At 38.4% G+C, this 18,749-nt stretch overlaps 1 protein-coding gene across 1 annotated transcript; it reads right to left on the bottom strand.

Moving 5' to 3' along the window:
- Nucleotides 1-634: 634 nt before the first annotated feature.
- Nucleotides 635-17,308, bottom strand: LOC129356245 (acetyl-coenzyme A synthetase, cytoplasmic-like). The gene is given in 21 exon segments (XM_055025847.1): nucleotides 635-1,869; nucleotides 2,147-2,221; nucleotides 2,306-2,482; nucleotides 3,248-3,316; nucleotides 3,397-3,505; nucleotides 3,584-3,664; nucleotides 4,604-4,660; nucleotides 4,739-4,871; nucleotides 5,558-5,594; nucleotides 5,597-5,690; nucleotides 6,519-6,570; nucleotides 6,572-6,644; nucleotides 6,647-6,686; nucleotides 7,255-7,388; nucleotides 9,009-9,118; nucleotides 10,737-10,812; nucleotides 11,633-11,705; nucleotides 11,785-11,888; nucleotides 13,846-13,937; nucleotides 14,562-14,757; nucleotides 16,589-17,308. Coding segments are annotated over 21 exon segments (2,037 nt in total). The 5' UTR covers nucleotides 16,716-17,308; the 3' UTR covers nucleotides 635-1,741.
- Nucleotides 17,309-18,749: the final 1,441 nt, after the last annotated feature.

Raw genomic sequence — 18,749 nt, 5'->3', positions numbered from 1 at the left:
CATCAAGAGCACTTAAATTTACTGAAACATGAGTTTTATTAATCTAATAAGGTTCTGTAATTTAATTGAACCCAAATCATGATTTATTCATCTATTTTTAATTAAAACTAAATTCATGGCTTAACACAGGAGGTGTTTTGTACTGTAGTTTATAAATGAAACCATGATTTTAAAACTGCATTTTTAAATATTCAGGTGTATTTCAGTGAGTGCAGAAAGCATTCAGAACAATTTAAATCTTTCTCTCTTTGTTTCATTGCAGCCAATTTCTAAAATCAAAACAGTTCATATTATTTCTCTGATGTACACCGACTGTCTTATCTTGACAGAATAAAAACGCAAAATTGTAGAAATTCTCGTAAATTTATTAAAAAGGAAAAACTGAAATATGACTTGATATAATATCGCATGCTTTCCGCAGCTACTGCACGTTTATTGGATCATCTGAAACAGTGTGGGAAAAAAGGCACTTTGTCGTTTATCTAAGGTTTGTCTTTGTGTCTTTAGTTGGACGCGAGTCAATAAGTTTGTAAAGATCAGCAGCCGTTCTGGTTTTGCCTTAAAAGCAAACATCATACCTGGCTGCACACGAAAACAAACCAACATTAAAAAATAAAAATCCACGACGTGCATGTACAATGTGTGTAGTTTAATTTCTCCAGCTGCTTTTAAACAGCAAAACCAACAGATGAAATAAAACATGAGTGGATATTTTATGGAAATAAACAATTCTGTTAATCTGAGTTTAAATCATGAATATTTACAACTACAGCTACCGACTTCACCAGCTTTCCTTACCCAACAAAGATTTAATTTGTTATGTCTGATTTCAGAGTGAACAGTTAAACTTTTAAAGGTTTATTTTTTATGTTTCAAGATGAGTTTGTTGTTATTTTAAGTTAAATGTCTTCTCTACACTTCAAAACACAATTCTACCCAGTAATTCTGGTTAGTTTTTATTGTAAATATGTTAGTACACTTGAAGTAAGACAAAACCTACTTACAAGTTAACTTTAGATGAGTTTGTTTTAAGTAAATAATTCCTTAATATTGGTGAGAAAAATGAGTTTAACTGGCTGATTTTATTTTCCTTAAAACAAAACATTTTTCCATGTTATAAATGAAATAACCTGCCAGTTAAACTCGTTCTTTTTTAGCGATATTAAGGAATTATTTGGTTTAATAAGCTCCTGTTTCTTGCTGAAAAGTTACTTGTAAGTTAGTTTTTTCTTTTTCAAGTATACCAAGATATTTTCAAAACTGCTTTTTCTGTTTTTGCAGTGCAGTTTCTGCCAGCCAACGGATGTAGAAACATGTTCATATTATTTCTCTGATGTACACCGACTGTCTTATCTTGACAGAATAAAAACGCAAAACAGCCAACAAAATATGATTAAATTCAGTTCAAATAAAAACAGACAGGAGAAAAAATGGTTACAGACATTTTTCTTTTAAATGACAGATAAAGCTTGCTAAAAACGTTATTCAGTGTTATGGCTTGGATTTGACTGGACCGTTAGAGAAACTCGACTGTCTTCTAGCAGAAACCAGGAATAAAGAAGAAGCCGCCCGGTGGTTCTGAACGCCCTGAGCTGCTACCTTTGGGTTGTTGCTGCGTTACTGGCTGCAACGCCGCCGCTGCAGCGTTTTGCCGCCGCCGCCGCAGCGGAAGGAGGAAATATTTTCCAGCAGCGCCGGCTCGTCTTCTGCGCTTCCTGTGGCGAGTCTCCGGGGGGCGTCGTCACGCCGTGGTGACGCATCGGTTCCTGAAAAGCTCGTCAACGACGGAGGAGTCGGCCAGCGTGGAAACGTCGCCCAGATCCTTTTCATTGCAGGCAATTTTACGAAGCACCCGCCGCATGATCTTTCCTGCAAACACAATGAAGTTCGTTTACAAGCAGATCACACTGCAAAAACGCAAAGTCTTACCAACTAAATAATTGTTTGATATTAATTATTTCACCCGAAATGTGGGAAAAATTTATTGTTCTCAGTAAATTTATCTGCCAACTGAATCATTAACTTAAACGAAGCTCCTATATCTGGCTGAAAAGCGAGTTGTAAGTTAGTTTTGTTTTATTTCAACATATTTCCAATGAAAAATAAACAGAAATATTTTTATGTTTTTTGTGCGGGAAGTGTTTACCGGATCGGGTTTTGGGAAGTCCGGGCGCGTTCTGGATGTAGTCTGGAGTGGCAATGGCGCCGATCTTCTCCCTCACTGCAGGTACAACAGAAACAGATCAGACTGGCTCTGCCCCAGTTCTGCCCCGGTCCTGTCTGGTTCGGCCCGGTTGGGACCCACCTTGCTTCCTGAGCTCGGCCTCCAGCGCCTGGCTGTACGCCACGCCGTCGTTCAGCGTGACGAAGCAGTAGAGGCTTTCTCCCTTCACAGCGTGCGGGCGGCTCACCACGGCGGCTTCGGCGACCGATTTGTGCTCCACCAAGGCTGACTCCACCTCCGCCGTGCTCAGCAGGTGGCCTGGAGGGAGAGCAGCAGGAAATACACAGTCACACCATGGATAAAACAGATACAGCTCCTTCATTAAGTTTACGTTTATTTTGTGTGTCCAACGATTAATCGATAAGCTACGATTATCAAGTTAAAATTTACATTATATGCTGAATTTAAAAAAAGAAACATTATATTTGAACGTTTGTGTGCCCAAATAGCAATAGCTAGTTTAACTAATGCTAGTAAGTTAGCATTAGCATTACCGATGCTAAGACTGGTTAGCATTAACATTAACCTTGGTCCTGATCCCGTACTCAAAGAATTAAATATTTATGTGGCAAACTGTATTAAGTTAGCAGGAAGAGAAAAAATGGCATTAGCCTTAAGTAGCTAGTCCTAGTTATAATAGCATTAGCATAAGTAATGCTTATCATGCAAGTTGTCCTAGCATTAGCATACTATTTTTTATAGCATCAGGATTCAAGCATTAGCTAGTTATCCAATTATTTATGCTAATGATAGTCATGCTAACATAACTAGTTGGGTGTGCAACATTGCTCATGCTAATGTTAGTTAACAAAAGCATTAAATCACTAATTTTCCTAGCGTAATATATAATAACATTAGCTATTCTGCTAACACAATAACAATTATTGTTGCTAATGCTAGTTATGTTAGCATTAGCACCAGAAGCTAATTATTCACACTTAAATTCCACATATTTCAAGAGGGTCTTTCAACTCATTGCAACGGCTCTGATGAGAAGGAGTTTGTTCAGCTAGCGATGCTTACCTGACACATTCAACATGTCGTCTATCCTCCCTGTTATCCAGTAGTATCCGTCCTTGTCTCTTCGGCAACCTTACGGTAGAAACAGGTGATGAGAACAGACCAGGGCGACTCCTGAACGGCTGATGCTGATATAAATGACCGTGCCTCACCGTCCCCCGTGACGTAATATCCCGGAAACTTCTTGAAGTATGTGGCTTCGAATCTCTCGTGGTTCCCGTAAATGCTCCGCATCGCACCCGGCCACGGCTGCTTGAACACCTGCGGAGAAGCGGAGCGCGCTCAACGCAAGGCGCCAGAGGAAACATACGGCAAGACAACAACATATTCTATCCTGACCAGGTATCCTTCACTCGGCCCTTCCAGCTCTTCACCAGACTCGTTCAAGATGGCCGGCACCACGCCGAAGAACGGGAACGTCTGAGGACAGAAAGTCACATATTTAGACATTTTATCAAAAACACCCACACATCAAACGTTTTGTAAACATGAATTAATCTGGTGAATTAAGAGCAACAAATGCTTTTACACACAAAAAAGTAAATTTTATTTTCTCAGCTTTTATGAGTAAAGCCATGAATTTAATGAGTTAATTTTGATTTATTACATATATTCTGATCACATTCAATGTTTCAACAAAATATTTTATTTTTATATACAAAGGTTCTGAAAGGACATCAAGAAATCAATGACATTAAAAAGGCTGAATTAGAACAAGAGTGGGCCAAGTTTCCTCCACAGCTGGAAGTTATCACTAATATCGCTAAGTTATTAGAAGCAACAGTTATTAATAGGCCTGTCGCAATAAATCACACGACAGATTAAAACATTGTAAAAGTTCCCTTTGGATGTTTTATTAATTTTCTGGATGATAAAACTTCTCAATCTGGTACTTTAGTCTCAACTAAAGCTTTATTTTTTAAGGATAATTTTGTTTACAGAGACTATAATTTATTTTTATTTGTTGTTTTTGTTTCGTTTGTTTATTTTGGATATTTAAAATGTTCTCCAGTTAAATGTTCATTTGAATTTAAAGTTTATTTGAATGTGTGAACATTATATTGCTTGAAAATTGACTCAAAATGACATTATCATAACAGGCCTGGTGTTTAGATCTTTAGGTTTTTAGGTCTTAAATAACTTTTTCCCCTCCCTTAATGAAAAACATTTAAAGCTCACTAGTTGTGTTGTTTTTGGCATTTAAATTGTTCTGAAACACTAAAACACGATAAACATAAAAACCAGTAAAACAGGAGAGGAGTGAATACTTTTCACACCAGTGCAAACTGGGAAACCGGACTGGGTCGCAGCTGGACCAGCATCCTGTGGATGTTTTTCTGAACCGGGTCGTTTACTCACAGCGGATCCGGGTTTCATGGGCGTCGCCGCCGGCAGAGGAGTCAGCACGTGTCCGCCCTGAAAGCCAAAGACACAGAGAGCAGTTGAACCGGGTCATCATGGCGACGCAGCCCGCCGGGTCGGGTCGGTACTGACGGTTTCAGTCTGCCAGAAGGTGTCGACGATCGGACATCGTTTGTCTCCCACCACGCCGTGGTACCACTGCCAGGCCTCCGGGTTGATGGGCTCGCCCACCGTTCCCAGAACCTTCAGCGATTTGCGTTTGTACCTTTAAAAAAGCAGAGAAAGTCCATTCAGGACGCGTCCGTGTCTCGGGTGGGAAACGGGGTCGAAACGGGTGGGAAACGGGTGGGAAACGGGTGGAAATGGTAGGAAACGGGTGGGAAATGGGTGGGAAACGGGTGGGAAACGGGTAGGAAATGGGTGGGAAACGGTAGGAAATGGGTGGGAAACGGTGGGAAACGGGTGGAAATGGGTGGGAAACGGGTAGGAAACGGGTGGGAAATGGGAAATGGGGAAACGGGTGGAAACGGGTAGGAAACGGGTAGGAAATGGGTAGGAAACGGGTAGGAAATGGGTGGGAAATGGGTGGGAAACGGGTAGGAAACGGGTAGGAAAGGTGGGAAACGGGTAGGAAACGGGTAGGAAATGGGTGGAAACGGGTAGGAAACGGTGGGAAACGGGTAGGAAACGGGTAGGAAATGGGTGGGAAACGGGTAGGAAACGGGTGGGAAACGGGTGGAAACGGGTAGGAAACGGGTGGGAAACGGGTGGGAAACGGGTAGGAAACGGGTAGGAAACGGGTAGGAAATGGGTGGGAAACGGGTAGGAAACGGGTGGAAACGGGTGGGAAACGGGTGGGAAACGGGTAGGAAACGGGTGGGAAACGGGTAGGAAATGGGTGGGAAACGGGTGGGAAACGGGTAGCAAACGGGTGGGAAACGGGTCGCTCACTTCTGCACCGGCTCGCTGCCGTACTTCATCAGCAGCTGATGGCGGTCGGCGCCGTGTAGAACTTCGTCACCTGGTATTTGTCCACAACCTGCCACATGCGGCCGACGTCGGGGTACGTAGGCAAACCCTCGAACTGGGAGCAGAGGGCGGAGGTCACGTCACCATGGCAACGGCAGAACAACAAACACAGGAAGAGGAAAACCATTTCTCCAAAATAAAAATAAGTGTTCATATCACAAACTAAACAGAGTTAGAAAAACATTAAGAGAATATATGATATTGGGAGTAAAGTCAATAATATGAGAAAAAGCCAGAATGTTATGAGAATTTACTGATAATATTGTGAGAAAAATGTAGATTTACGTTGTAATATTACGAGGATAACATCGTAATAATATGAGAATAAACTCCATATTAGAAAATAAAGTTGTAATAAAGTAGCAACTTTATTTTGAAAAATGAGGAATGTTGATCATCTTGTAAAGTTTTACAACTGTGTCATCTTGATCAAAACTTATTGAGCTGTTCACATCAGATATTGATAACTTCTCAAACTTCACTTTCATTAAATCAACTTTTATAAACGTAATTTTATGACTTCATTCTGGTAACATTGCAACTTTATTCTAATGCTATTAATGACTTTACTTTTGTAATTTCAAAAAGATACTCTGCTGTAGTAAGCACATGGCTAAAACTGATCAAAACTTAATTATGTTGAAAAAATGAAGTCAAATCTAAATAAAAAGTTAGATAATGTATTAAACTCTTTGTTCTCAGAATGAAATACGTGGCGTTAGCAGGAATGCCGATAATGAGGTAGAAGTCATTGACATTGGAGCGACTTCCTTATCAAAGTGATTAGAAATAAGTCCACTGCCATGACAGGAAACCGAAGACGTTTCTACTGTTTCTACAAACTACAGGGAGGACAAAGTGAGATCAATTAACGGTTCCTCACCAACACGCTGGTGGCGCCGTTGGCCAGAGGCCCGTACGTGATGTAGGATGACCGTGATCCAGCCGATGTCCGCCGTGCACCAGTAGACGTCGTCGGGCTGATGGTCGAACACCAGTTTGAAGGTGTGGCGGCGTAGAGCAGGTATCCGCTGACCGTGTGAAGAACGCCCTGCAGAGAGGAAACTATCAGCAAAACACACACACACACTAAATCCAACCAAGTATTTGTGTCTAGTGAACAGTAAAACTAGTTCCACTGGCAGATTTTTTTATTTTAAATGTTTTATATACATTTTTATTATTTATTTTTTTTTACATATTTGTTGAAATTGTTATCATGTCATAATGGTACCATAGGAGATAAATAAACTGGAAAAATGATCACATCTGCCTTCTCCCCTAACTAGAAACAACCAATCAGAGCCAGGAGGCGGGTCTTAGTGCTGTCAATCACCTGTTTCCGTCTCCCTTGCTCTCTACTAAGCTACAGCTAACAAAGCCTGTTATGAATGCTAATGCTAGTTAGCACATCCACCAATGACTGTGGATAAACAGTTTTTCTGAAACAGTAACTTGTTTTCCTGCTCATACATTTCAGTGATTGACAGCGCTAGATTCAATGAAAATGAACCCCAACTAATTTTTGTTTACTCAGTTATTATAAATTAAATCTAGAGTATTAATTTTGATTCTAAAAATCTAAAATAAAAAAGGAGGGATTGTTTTGTGTCCCTTACTTTGGGTTTGCCGGTGGAGCCGCTGGTGTAGAGAATGAAGAGCGGGTCTTCAGACTCGCACCACTCGGGTTCGCACTCGTCTGCAGCGCCACTCATCAGAAAGTGCCAACACAAGTCGACGTCCGGTTCCAGGCACCTGGAGCAGAAAGCAAAACAGAAAACATGAGAAGAAACAACCCAGAGCGGTAAGAAAACAAGTCAAACTTACAAATTAGCAGCAAATATCTGCATCCAATAAGTGGAAATCAGTGACTGAAATTATAAATACCTCATTAGTTAATGTCAGTGGACACCAGAGCTTAGCCACGGAAACAAAATTTAAGAAAATTAATCAGAAATGAGGCAAAATGACATTAAAACAAGCATGACACAGCAGTGATTTAGGCTGCATTTCTCATTACTTTAAGTGGGCCAGTTAGGAGCCTGCAGAGTTTATGGCTTCATCTCATTGATTGGTGAGTTTGTAGCAAAGCCACAAATCAATCAGGAGGACAGAAACGCTGCTCCTTTCAGGAGTAAATCTCTGAAACGTCCGTCTCATGAGGACGACCTCTGCAGCGACCTTCAGTCCTCAGCCGTTACTGGGATTTCTTCAATCTGCTAATGGTGCAGTCTTCCTCCCAGACTGGGTTACATGCTTTAGTGAAATTACTTTAAAGGTCAAATGTCAATGAAAGATGACATTATTGGCTCTGTGGACTCTTTTCATTCCCCTTAGTGGGCCAAACTTAATAACTGGAATAAGAAAAGCTTTTCTGTTCTGAGGTTTTGACTCATAACGGTTTAAAAGTGAAAAGCAGCGGCTTGCAGTGAAAACTGTGAATAAAACAGGAAAGGCTGATCCACAAGTTTGGTTGCATTTCACATATTAAAAAACAGACTGATTTGAAACCCTTGTACTCTGATGCAGTCTCTGGTTTATTGTCCAGTTTTAGCTTTATGGTGCATTTCACATGTGAAATATATCATACTATAGTGACTAGAGCCTAGAACAAGATGTCAAGGCTAACGGTCGCAAGTTGCTTCAAAGTTTTCATGTGGCGTTAGCTGTAAACTAAATTAAACTATTTAACCTACTTTTGCTATCAATAAAGTACTTTTTAATTTAATTAAACATGAATTGAATAACAAACATGATCAGCTTGTGAGCGTCTGTTTATTATGCTAGCAGGAGCTAACATCGTTAGCAGGAGCTAACATCGTTAGCAGGAGCTAACACAAAATCAAAACAAGTTGGAAGATAATAAATTAATCTTTAAAGTGGCAATAAAGAATCTTTCAGTCTTTGTAACGCATCATGTTGACATATTTAAGAAAATATTTTGATCCCAATGCTAACCGTAAACAGCTTGAGTTCACAGGTCATTTTTTTAGCATACGCTCATTTTTTAGGTTAGCATTTCCAAGCAGCAGCAGAACAAACATCAGATTTTTCATCCGACAACGCAAACAAAACCCCAAAAGATGACATGGAGGATTTTAGTTGTGGAGATGGAAATACCTTTGGAGCATGATGTGTTTTCTTTATTTTCCTTTTCTCCTGCTGGATGGGAGTGAGGGAGGGAAAGGCAAAACAGGAGGAACGAGAGGTTAATGGGGGAAGGAAACCCGCCAACAAAAAAATAATCAAAACCAGGGACACCAAATCAAATCAAGACAGATGAAGGCTGAGAAGCTTTTAGGACGAATGCAGAACGAAAAAAGACCATAAAGTTAGCATTTTCTGCTGCAGCCCGGCTTCATCCGTCGTTTCCTCACCTCCAGATCTGGACACGCTCGCTTGGCGGGAGGAGACTGTCTTCCCGCCGCCTCCGGCTCCTTCGATAAGTGCTTCAGCACTATGCACTGCTTCAGTGGAAATCCTCTGCAAAAACCCAAAAACCAAATGTTCACTTCATCCTCTCACTGTGAGCACGCAGCGCCTTGCAGCATCAAAAAGCTGCAAAATTAGACTTTTTTCATGGCATAAACTCAAAACATAAATACTTTATGTTAGAACAACAAAGAAGTATAATGTGTTGGGGTCATAATACGTAGATATAAAAATAGATACAAGAATCTTTCAAAAAGAAAAAAGAAAAAAGAAGCTGCAAATGTCAAAAAATTGCACAAAAGAAAAATCTAAAATGTCCAGATTAATTTGAGAAATTTCTTTGAAAAAAAAAAATAAGAAAATGTTTCAGTTTCAAAGGTTGATAATTTGTGAGAAAAAAAATCTGACATTTTAGCTTAATATTAGAAATTTTGAAAAGAAAACACACACATACACACACAAACTCCAAAATTAACAAATTTGCAAGTAAAAAAATCTCAGAAAATTAAATAAAGAAAAAATTAATTTCTCAGCTTCAAAAGTTGAAAATCTCAGAAAATTTATAGAAAAGATGAGGCAACTTCTGAGCTTCAAAGGCTAAAAATTTTTTTAAATTAATTGTGGAAAAGTTCTAGAAAAACCAAATTTCTGAGCTCCATAATTTGGCAGAAAAAAAATTAAAGATTAATTTTAGAATTTTTGAGAATTTTTTTCAACTTTTATTAAATCTTAAGATTTTTCTAGAAAATGTCTGTCTTTAATCTCAGCTGTATTGAAATTTGTATATTTTGCAAAACTACAACTGAAAACAACGAGAATGAAGGTGATGAATGTTTCTTAATGATTCATGTTGTGAACAAACTTATTGTGTGAGATTCTAATTTTGTTTCTTATTTAGTGGAAATTGTGTTTTTTCGGACAAAGTTTTGAACACATTTGTAACGGAAACGCAGTTAGTGACTCTTTCATAAATCCATAATTATAATTTTCAGCCACTGTTTGTTACGTCCTGATTTACGACGCGCGTCTCACATCAACAACGTGAGCAAACTGCCGGGTTTAGTTCCACTTAGAGAAGAGACACGGATGGATCGGGTTTGGTTTTGTCTGGGATCTCGTGATCCTGGTTAATTTGTTCCTGCTGCTGAACAGATCAAATCAAAATGTGCAGAAGTACCAACATATCATTGTTAATATGTCACTTTTATTGTCATTCTGAGCTTAGAAAGTTCCTCTGTACTCTTTGTCAGTTGGTTTTATTGTTTTATATCACCAGATGAGCTCCACACTTTAATGATGTCAAGTCCAATAAAAAGGTTTTATTTAAGTGTTTATTCAGGTTTTCATTTTTAGCTGCAGATGTAACCTTTGCTACAAAAAATCTGTCGTTCTCTAAAGAAATGCATTACAGGGAATAATTCTTATTCTAAAAAAAGGTTTTAATTATATATTTATTCAGTATTTGTATTTCTAAAATTGTATTAAATGAAAAATGAGCAGATTGATCATTTAATTGTCAGAATAATAAAAAAGCTAAAGACATTTTAATAGTTCAGCAGAGCTGCAGCTTAATCCACCTCAGAGACGGGTGTGTGTGTGTGTGTGCGTGCGTGTGTGTGTGTGTGTGTGTGTGTGTGTGTGAGAGAGAGTAAGGGGGTGTACAGCTTACTTGTCTCTACATTTCTGCAGAGCTTCATCTGCTAAGAGCTTCAGGTTGATCAGCTTATCTCCTCGGTAGAAACCGTCTGACATGGAAACACAGAAGGTTTAGGCGCCGTTCAAACCAAAAACACAAAACTTTTAACTCCAGCTGAGACTGTTTACAGAAAGACAAACATTTCACATGCAGAGGAGAGCAGAGGAACCCCGACCCTAAGCCCTGAAGATTACAGTCAAGAGTAGCACTAGCTTAATATCTTTACTCAAGACTAAAACAACATTTGGTAAAATATCTCCTCCAGTCGCTGATCAAATTATCAATAATTTAACCTTCAAAATTACATCATGCCTAAAATATAAAGTTAAGTGGAAATGTTCGTATTTTAAAGACCAAAATGAAAACAATTCATATAAATAGCATAATTACACAATAAAATCAGGCAAAAGAAATAATTATAGCATCCAGAAATTTCATTCAAGTCAAAATACAGGAAAGAAGTCTTACTTGAATAATTTATTATTTATTCAAATAAATGTAACTGAGTAAATGTATTTAGTTACAACTATGATTGCAGTTTTACTATCTTTAAAAAGCATGAATGGACTCAGATTTTAGCCGATACCAATTATAGGTCAGCAAAGAGTCGTTATTAGTTTATTCTCCCAGAAAAAGTAGCTGAATCCAAATTTCTGTGTCCTGAGGTCAGTAACTTCTTTATTTCTTTTATAAAACTTGTTAACTGGAGAAAAAAACACAACATTTTTTATGAGTGAAACATAAGAAGAAATGAGCTTCAGCTGCTGGATTAATCAAAGACTAATCTGGGGGATTAGGCTTTGATTACAGACTCAGGATCAGCCGGTTCTGGTTCTGGCATCAACTGGATTCTTCTGGTTCAAACTGACCTGCAGTGATGAGCAGCAAGCACTGAGAGTCGATGATGCGCTCGCACAAAGACTCGGCGGAGAAACCTGCAAACTGGGAGCAGCGGTGGGTTTACGCACACAATCTACGATCAGACAAAGCCGAAGTTCGCAGGAAGGTTTTGTAAACTCACGACGATGGAGTGGACGGCTCCGATGCGGGCGCACGCCAACATGGCCACCACCAGCTCGACCACCATGGGCATGTAGATGGAGACGCGGTCGCCCTTCTTCACTCCTGCACACAAGAACGCAAAGGTTCAAACGATTAATTGTGATTAATCGATCGTCTAGTGAGACTCAAAAAAAGCCCATTTGCTGAGAAAACAACACTTATGTGGCAGTAATTACACCAAAATAGTCCAAAAATATTTACATTTTTATTAACTGCAAAAAAACTTTTTTGTCTGTAAATCTGTTTTACCCAGAATCAAATTCTGCACAATTCTCATATTAAGTATTTTTCCTATCCAATCATTAATTGGTCAATTGGAGAAACGATCAACAGACTGTATTGAAAAAGAGCTGATTTAAATACTTAATACTCTTTGCTACGTTATTGCATTTTAGGCAATAAAATGTTTTTTTATGTAAAAGGAATTTTTGTTTATTTACTTTTTTTATGTATTTGTAATTTTGTATAAAAAACTTCGGCAGTTAAATGAAAACCTGCAGAGTGTGGCATTTTTATCAGATTAATTTATCAATCATCTAAATAATTGATCAACTGCCTGAGGAATAACAGCGAGCTGCAGCCATGTGTGATTCATCCCATTAATCATCAGTAGAACCGATTAATCGCCTGAATGATTGAATATTTTAATAATTGAGGACTAAAATAACAGACACCAAACAGGTTATTATTCATTATTCTATCAAAACTCATTTAAAACATGTTGGATGGAAGAAAAACGATGGGACAGAATAAAATTCAGCTTTTTATTAGGCAGCCCAGCCTCTGCCTCTTAGAAACCTTGAAAACAGGGTTTTGGTGATTCGAAGCAGAAAGTCAGAGGAAACTTCTCTCAACAGCAACAGTTTATTGCCTACAGCAGCTAAAAAAAACTGTTACTGTGGTGAAACCAGGTGCTTTCATAATCTGTGAGGATTCAGTACATTTCATCATCATGTTCTCTGCAGATGGTGTAGCAACTCCATTGCATGAGCGACAGCCGTTAAGAGCCAGAAAACCATAGAAGTTGGTTCCTGTCAAAATCCCCTGGGACTTTACAGAATGTAACAAGTTCAGAGATTAAATGAATTTAATACTAGTTTACTGGTAAGAAGCTGATTTTGTGTTCAATAATGGAGGTCAGGAAATACAATTCTTACTCAGAGAGAAACTTTGAAATGATACATTTCTGTGATTCAGTGACTGTAAAGCAGTTGGGGTTCCTCAAGGCTGAGGTCTCGGGATAATTTAATTCCATTTCTACACGTGTCCTACTGCTCAGATTAAGGATATTTTTTGCAGACCAACTGTGTAAATTTGCTTAATACTGCAATATTTGGCTTACAAGCGTCTCGTTGCTGCCCTCTTTGGGCTGAATGGTGGCCAAGCAGCTGCATTTTCCCAGTTTGGCTGATGTCACACATGGTTAAAAAGTCTCAACTTGACACTTTTTCAGAGACTTTAGTAGCAATTTTAATAGTTGTTTCTTTGTTTATGTTGGACATATAAGACGTCTTCCTCGTCTCGTGTTTTGTTTGTCAGATATTGAAGTTTACTAATCTTTGAGAAAGTGAACTTCCATTACTATGCCAGTACACTGGAGCTGGAAAGATGATCATATAGTATATGTGGATGCCGAGCAGACCGACGATAAAAGCAGGAAGTGAACTACTGTGCAGGGCATTCTGGGTAAATCCAAATATGTTAGCTTAGCTTTAGCAGGAGAACTGCCTGGTGTTTTATTGAAGAAAAATCCTCCAACCATTAAAATCTGATGCCTCTACATTTTCGTTCACATTTGGTAAAGAAGGAAGTTATGCTCAGTGTCTTCTTCAGAAGTCTTTCCTTCTGTTTCTCTTGGTGCAGCGCCCCCACAGGCCAGGAGGGAAACAGGTTCCAAAGGGTTTTGTTTGTTTGACACAAATTTAACAAAAATGCAATTTTGGTCCCCAATAAAAGTGTGAAAACTCCCTGAGAGGCTCAGTGGCTGATCAGATGTTTAAAGCAGGTAGATGGGACTTACCCTGGGATTTTAGGACATTAGCGAACCGGCAGACCTTCTGCAGCAGCTCTCTGTAGGTGACGGTCAAGTCGTCTCCGGGTTCATTGCCTTCCCTGGAGTAAGAGACAGTAAAAAAAAATAAACATCTGACCTGTTTCTGTTATTGTTTCTTGCAGAATTAAAGACCAATAATGGGTCATAATAATCATAATGACTATGAATATCAGTCTTGAGGAAGTTTTACTCCGATATGGCTGACAAACAAACCAAACTTGTTGTCTAATAACAAAAGCATCAACAGCTTATCTGATATGGTCTTGATGCTTGATTTTGTGTTATTTAATTCATAATAATTAATAATTAGGGAGCATTAACCTTCTCCCTTCAGCAAAAACTGAAACATCAGTTCATTTCCATTTTCTTCCAGCTCTATTTGGATTCCATACAACAGATGGACAATAAATCAATGATAATATAGATATCAGCAGATCAATATCAATAGATAATCCATCTGACAGAAAATTCAACGTGCCCTGAACATTCTGGGGAATCAGCCAATCAGCAAAGAGCGTGGCATTAACCCACTCACTGAGTAACTTCCAGTTTAAAGTTTCGCCTCATGAAACAGAAAAGGCCAATCCACCAGTTTGTGATCAATAATTATTGATATCAGATGTTAAACTCTCATATCGTGATGCGATTTTCGGCCGTATCGGTTGGCGCTGCGCTCCACTAACCAGAAGAAGGCGATCTTGTCGCCGAGCTTCCTCTCGTGGACGTTGCGGTCCAGCAGGTTGTAGCAGATGTTGGTGGTGGCTCCTTCCATGCACTTGATGAAGATTTCTCCTTTGGTCACGTCGAAGTTGTAGTCCAGGAACCGACCGGCGTGTTTGGTCTTCCAGAAGAAATCTTTAGCAATGGCGCCCCAGAACTCTGCGGCAAAGAAACAAGGACAATTACAGCAAGGCACCGCTGTGTTTTTGAAGAATTTCACATTTGAAACACAGAAAAATGTATCACAGTCATTAACAAACATTATTCTGGTTCAGAACCATAAGCTGACAGGACAAGACAAACGGACTTCCTGCTCTTCATGCACAACGTCCAGGAATTGGGGTAAAATATCAATATTTGTGTTTTTCAAAAATACAAAGCATGACTGTTGGCTGTATAATTAATTTCTCAGGAAATGCAAATACATAAATGATAGGAATCAGCCTCAGTGTTTCGTGTGGTTTATTGTTTTTCTCTGCCAAAAACTGGATGGTAAAAGTCTTCAGTCTGGTGCTTCATTTATTTGTTTCTAGTGTTGTGTTCATTGATTTTGGATATTTAAAACGTCCTCCAGTTCCAGTGCTAAATGTTTATTAGAATTTAAAGTTTATTGATCTTTGAGAATGTTTTCTGAACGTGTAACTCATTTTTAAAGTTGAGTTAATTCAGTAGTTTAAACAGCAATGGGGGAGATCAATGATTCACTGAAGCTGTAAGTTTGTGATAAAGTCCCAAAAGGCTGCATGTCTGTAGTGACGCACTAGAAAATGTCTCACATGTATTCCTTCCTGCAGTTATCTGCCTTGTAAATGTGCACAGGAGTAAAGTGAATATCACTACCACAGAGCGTTTATGTTTATGAGTTAGTGCAATCAAATGGCCTTTTGTGGAGGAAATAAAGACACACTGAGCCTTGAACCAGGAAGTAAAAATAAAAAATACAACTAAAAGCTGGGATAACTGCATACGTGCAATATTTAAAACTTTATCTGAGGCTTTAAAATGGGTTTGCAAGAGGAAGAGTGGATGTATTATGTTCTGCAAAATGATGAAACCAGATTATCTCAACAAGACATCGACATTTCCTTTGGTTTTAATGGAAGACATGAGTCATAATAACCAGCCAAAAAGAATCACATTCACTTTATTGTTTATTATAAAGTAAATCCTAAACCTCCATGTAACTGAATGACAAATCCTTTTCTCTCTTCCTATCAAAAACTGGATAATAAACATCCACAGTTTAGTGTTTTGGTCTCAACTCAATGTTTTTTGTTTTTTTTAAGGACAATATTGCTTACAAAGATTTCATAATTCATTTATTTGTTGTGTTTATGTTTGTTGATTTTTTTATGTTCTCCAGTTTTAGTGCTAAATATTCAATAGAATTTAACATTTATTAATCTTTGAGAATGTTTTCTTCCAACATAATACCACTATTATTATTATATTACTTCAAAATGGACTCAAAGCAATATAATTGTTTATTACAATGGAACAACATGAACATGTGTCATTGTGACAGGTCCAATCAGTACTAATAACATAAGACAGGTTGGACCAGTTCATTCAAAAGGCCAGGGAATCGCAACATATTATAGTTATTATAAATATTATAACAGTATTGTTTGTATTATTTCTGTTTACCTGTGTGAATATGCATGTTTAATACATTTTGCAGTAAGTCTCCATTTATCACTGCATAACTCCGTGTTTGTAGTGAAATAGGGACTCAATGTCCTGAGAAATCAGTGTTTGTGGGTTTCATTCTCGCCTCAGAGGAAACTGAAATGTTTCAGAGTGAAAACTGGGACATTCCTGCAGAAACTTTGAGCTTTCACTGATCCAGTGCATCAGAGCAATGCGGATGTACGACTGGGTGTGGAGATGCAATCCTGCAGGTTGCGACACCCCTGTTGTCTTTTCCAGATTCTCACGAGATTTGTCACTTTTAGCATTCATCTGTTCTGTAGGTTAAAGTGATACTCACCATCTGGATTCTCTATGGAGCGGACGTAGAGCTCCTTGTATTTGTCAAAGCTCGGGATGTGGGACTCCTTCTTCAGGTCCTCGGAGCAGTGGAAGACGTTCTCCTGCGGGGCTTTATCGGGAATCATCTTGGCTCCAATTTATTCTCCACCAACACGAGTCAAAGTGCGGACGGGTCGGCCTGATATTTCCACGGAAAATCCAGTTTCCAGCACCCTGTTCTGGTGTACTTTCATAGAAACAAACTTAACTCATCAGGCGAAGCGTCAAATCTCGCGCGAAGTGCAAAAATTCGAAGAAGCTCAATGCAGATTTCATTCAGACTTCCTCGTTTCGCAGGGTGACTTGTGACGCTTTCTATGCAAAAGTTGTAGCCGTTTACCCCACAAACACACGCTGTTTGATTTAGAAAACAAAACCCAAGTCAGTCGTAGAGCCTACGCAGCTTCAGCGTCTCGACGTTCCCGAGTGAACACGGACGTAAAAAGGTTTGACACCAGCTAAGCTAACCAGCTAAGCTAAGGAGAAAAAGGCAGATTCAGCTCATCCGTTAAAAAGCCCGCTCTGTGTTACATTAAACGAGCCACGTTATGTTTAATCATTACATGAAAACAAGCTTTAATTCAGCATAGCTCTATGTAACGAAAATAAAGTGTTAGCCGTAACGCTAACTCTTTGTGCGTCTCTTCTTCACTGTTAGTTGCAAACGTGTTCTGCTGCTGGACTGTTTGGCTCCGAGTCAGAGCCAATCAGAGCTCAGGGGGGCGTTCACGTGCTCATTGCGAAAGCTCCGAATTTACAGTGTTTTCCCCACATACAAAACTGAAGTTGGCTTCTGACTAGCTTCCGACTCGAGAAATTTGCTATAAAGCAATTCCATCTGTTCTTGTCCTACTATAATGTTATAGTTTAAAAACTATAATACTTTACGATTTGGGAAACCAAACCAAATCCCAAAGTATTGCATTCATTAACTGATTTCAACTAAGTTTTAAATATTCTACTACTAGTGTTGAATAATCCAGCCTAGGTTTAAGCAAGGTAAAGATGCTTTAGTGTCGGTTAAAGGGCGAATGAGGTGGATTCGCCCAATCCAATGATAAATTCAAACAAGCTCAATAATTTCAATGTGTATAAAATTATTGATACATAATCAATAATTGTCTAAGCGACAATCGGAAGCTAACTTCAGCTTCGGTTGCCCAAAACACCTGAAACAGATTTCAGATGTTTTGCATTAAACCACATAATGTGTTTTGTGTCCCAATATTAACCAACTTCCCGTTAATATTCTCATCGGCTCCAGTGACAAGCAAGGGCAAATGCTGCGTTCACTTCACCTCGGAAATCAAACCTTTGATCATGCTAAGGCGTCACACCCACTTTCAAGTTGCGCAACCGCTGCGAAGTAATGATAAAAAATAAATAACTATATATTTAGTGGAAAAACGTTGTGGAATAAATTTACTTTTAGGAGAAAAAATGATTTGGAAAAGTTTTTTTTCTGCCTGAACTGAAATGTATTGTTTTTCCTTCATTCAAGACTTCAAAATAGCAGAATTTGGACATAATTTTATGTTTTTGTCTGTCAGATGTTCTGATTGGTTACCAAGTACTGGAGTGTCATTCCTTGTTGACTAATCTTTTGGACGGGTTTCCGGTTTAATACTTTAATATGAGTTCTGCTAGTAGATTGAAACACTGAAGTGCAAAAATCTAAAATCATAAGAAATTATTTAGGAACTGAATATATATATATATATATATATATATATATATATATATATATATATATATATATATATATATATATATATATATATATATATATATATATATATATATATATATATATATATATATATATATATATATATATATATATATATATATATATATTTACATCTGTGCAGAATAAAGGCTAAAACCAGATCCAGAAACGTTGAAAACATATTTTAATCATAACAGAACAAGAATGAGACGCATACCAAAATGGCGCCCGCCAGGGGGCTGTGGGAGTTTCACCGAGATGAAGAAATTTACTGTTTTTTATCATTAAATCTTTTGTTTTTAATAATAAAAGCATATTAAATGTTATTTGTCGACTGCTTTGCCATAATGGAAAAGACCAAAGGAACCATCCAGGAGCATTTATGTAATAA

The sequence above is a fragment of the Poeciliopsis prolifica genome, unplaced genomic scaffold, assembly GCF_027474105.1.
Source record: "Poeciliopsis prolifica strain line A6 unplaced genomic scaffold, Auburn_PproV2 SCAFFOLD162, whole genome shotgun sequence".
Classification (NCBI taxonomy): domain Eukaryota; kingdom Metazoa; phylum Chordata; class Actinopteri; order Cyprinodontiformes; family Poeciliidae; genus Poeciliopsis; species Poeciliopsis prolifica.
This window is presented reverse-complemented; position numbering and strand designations above follow the sequence as displayed.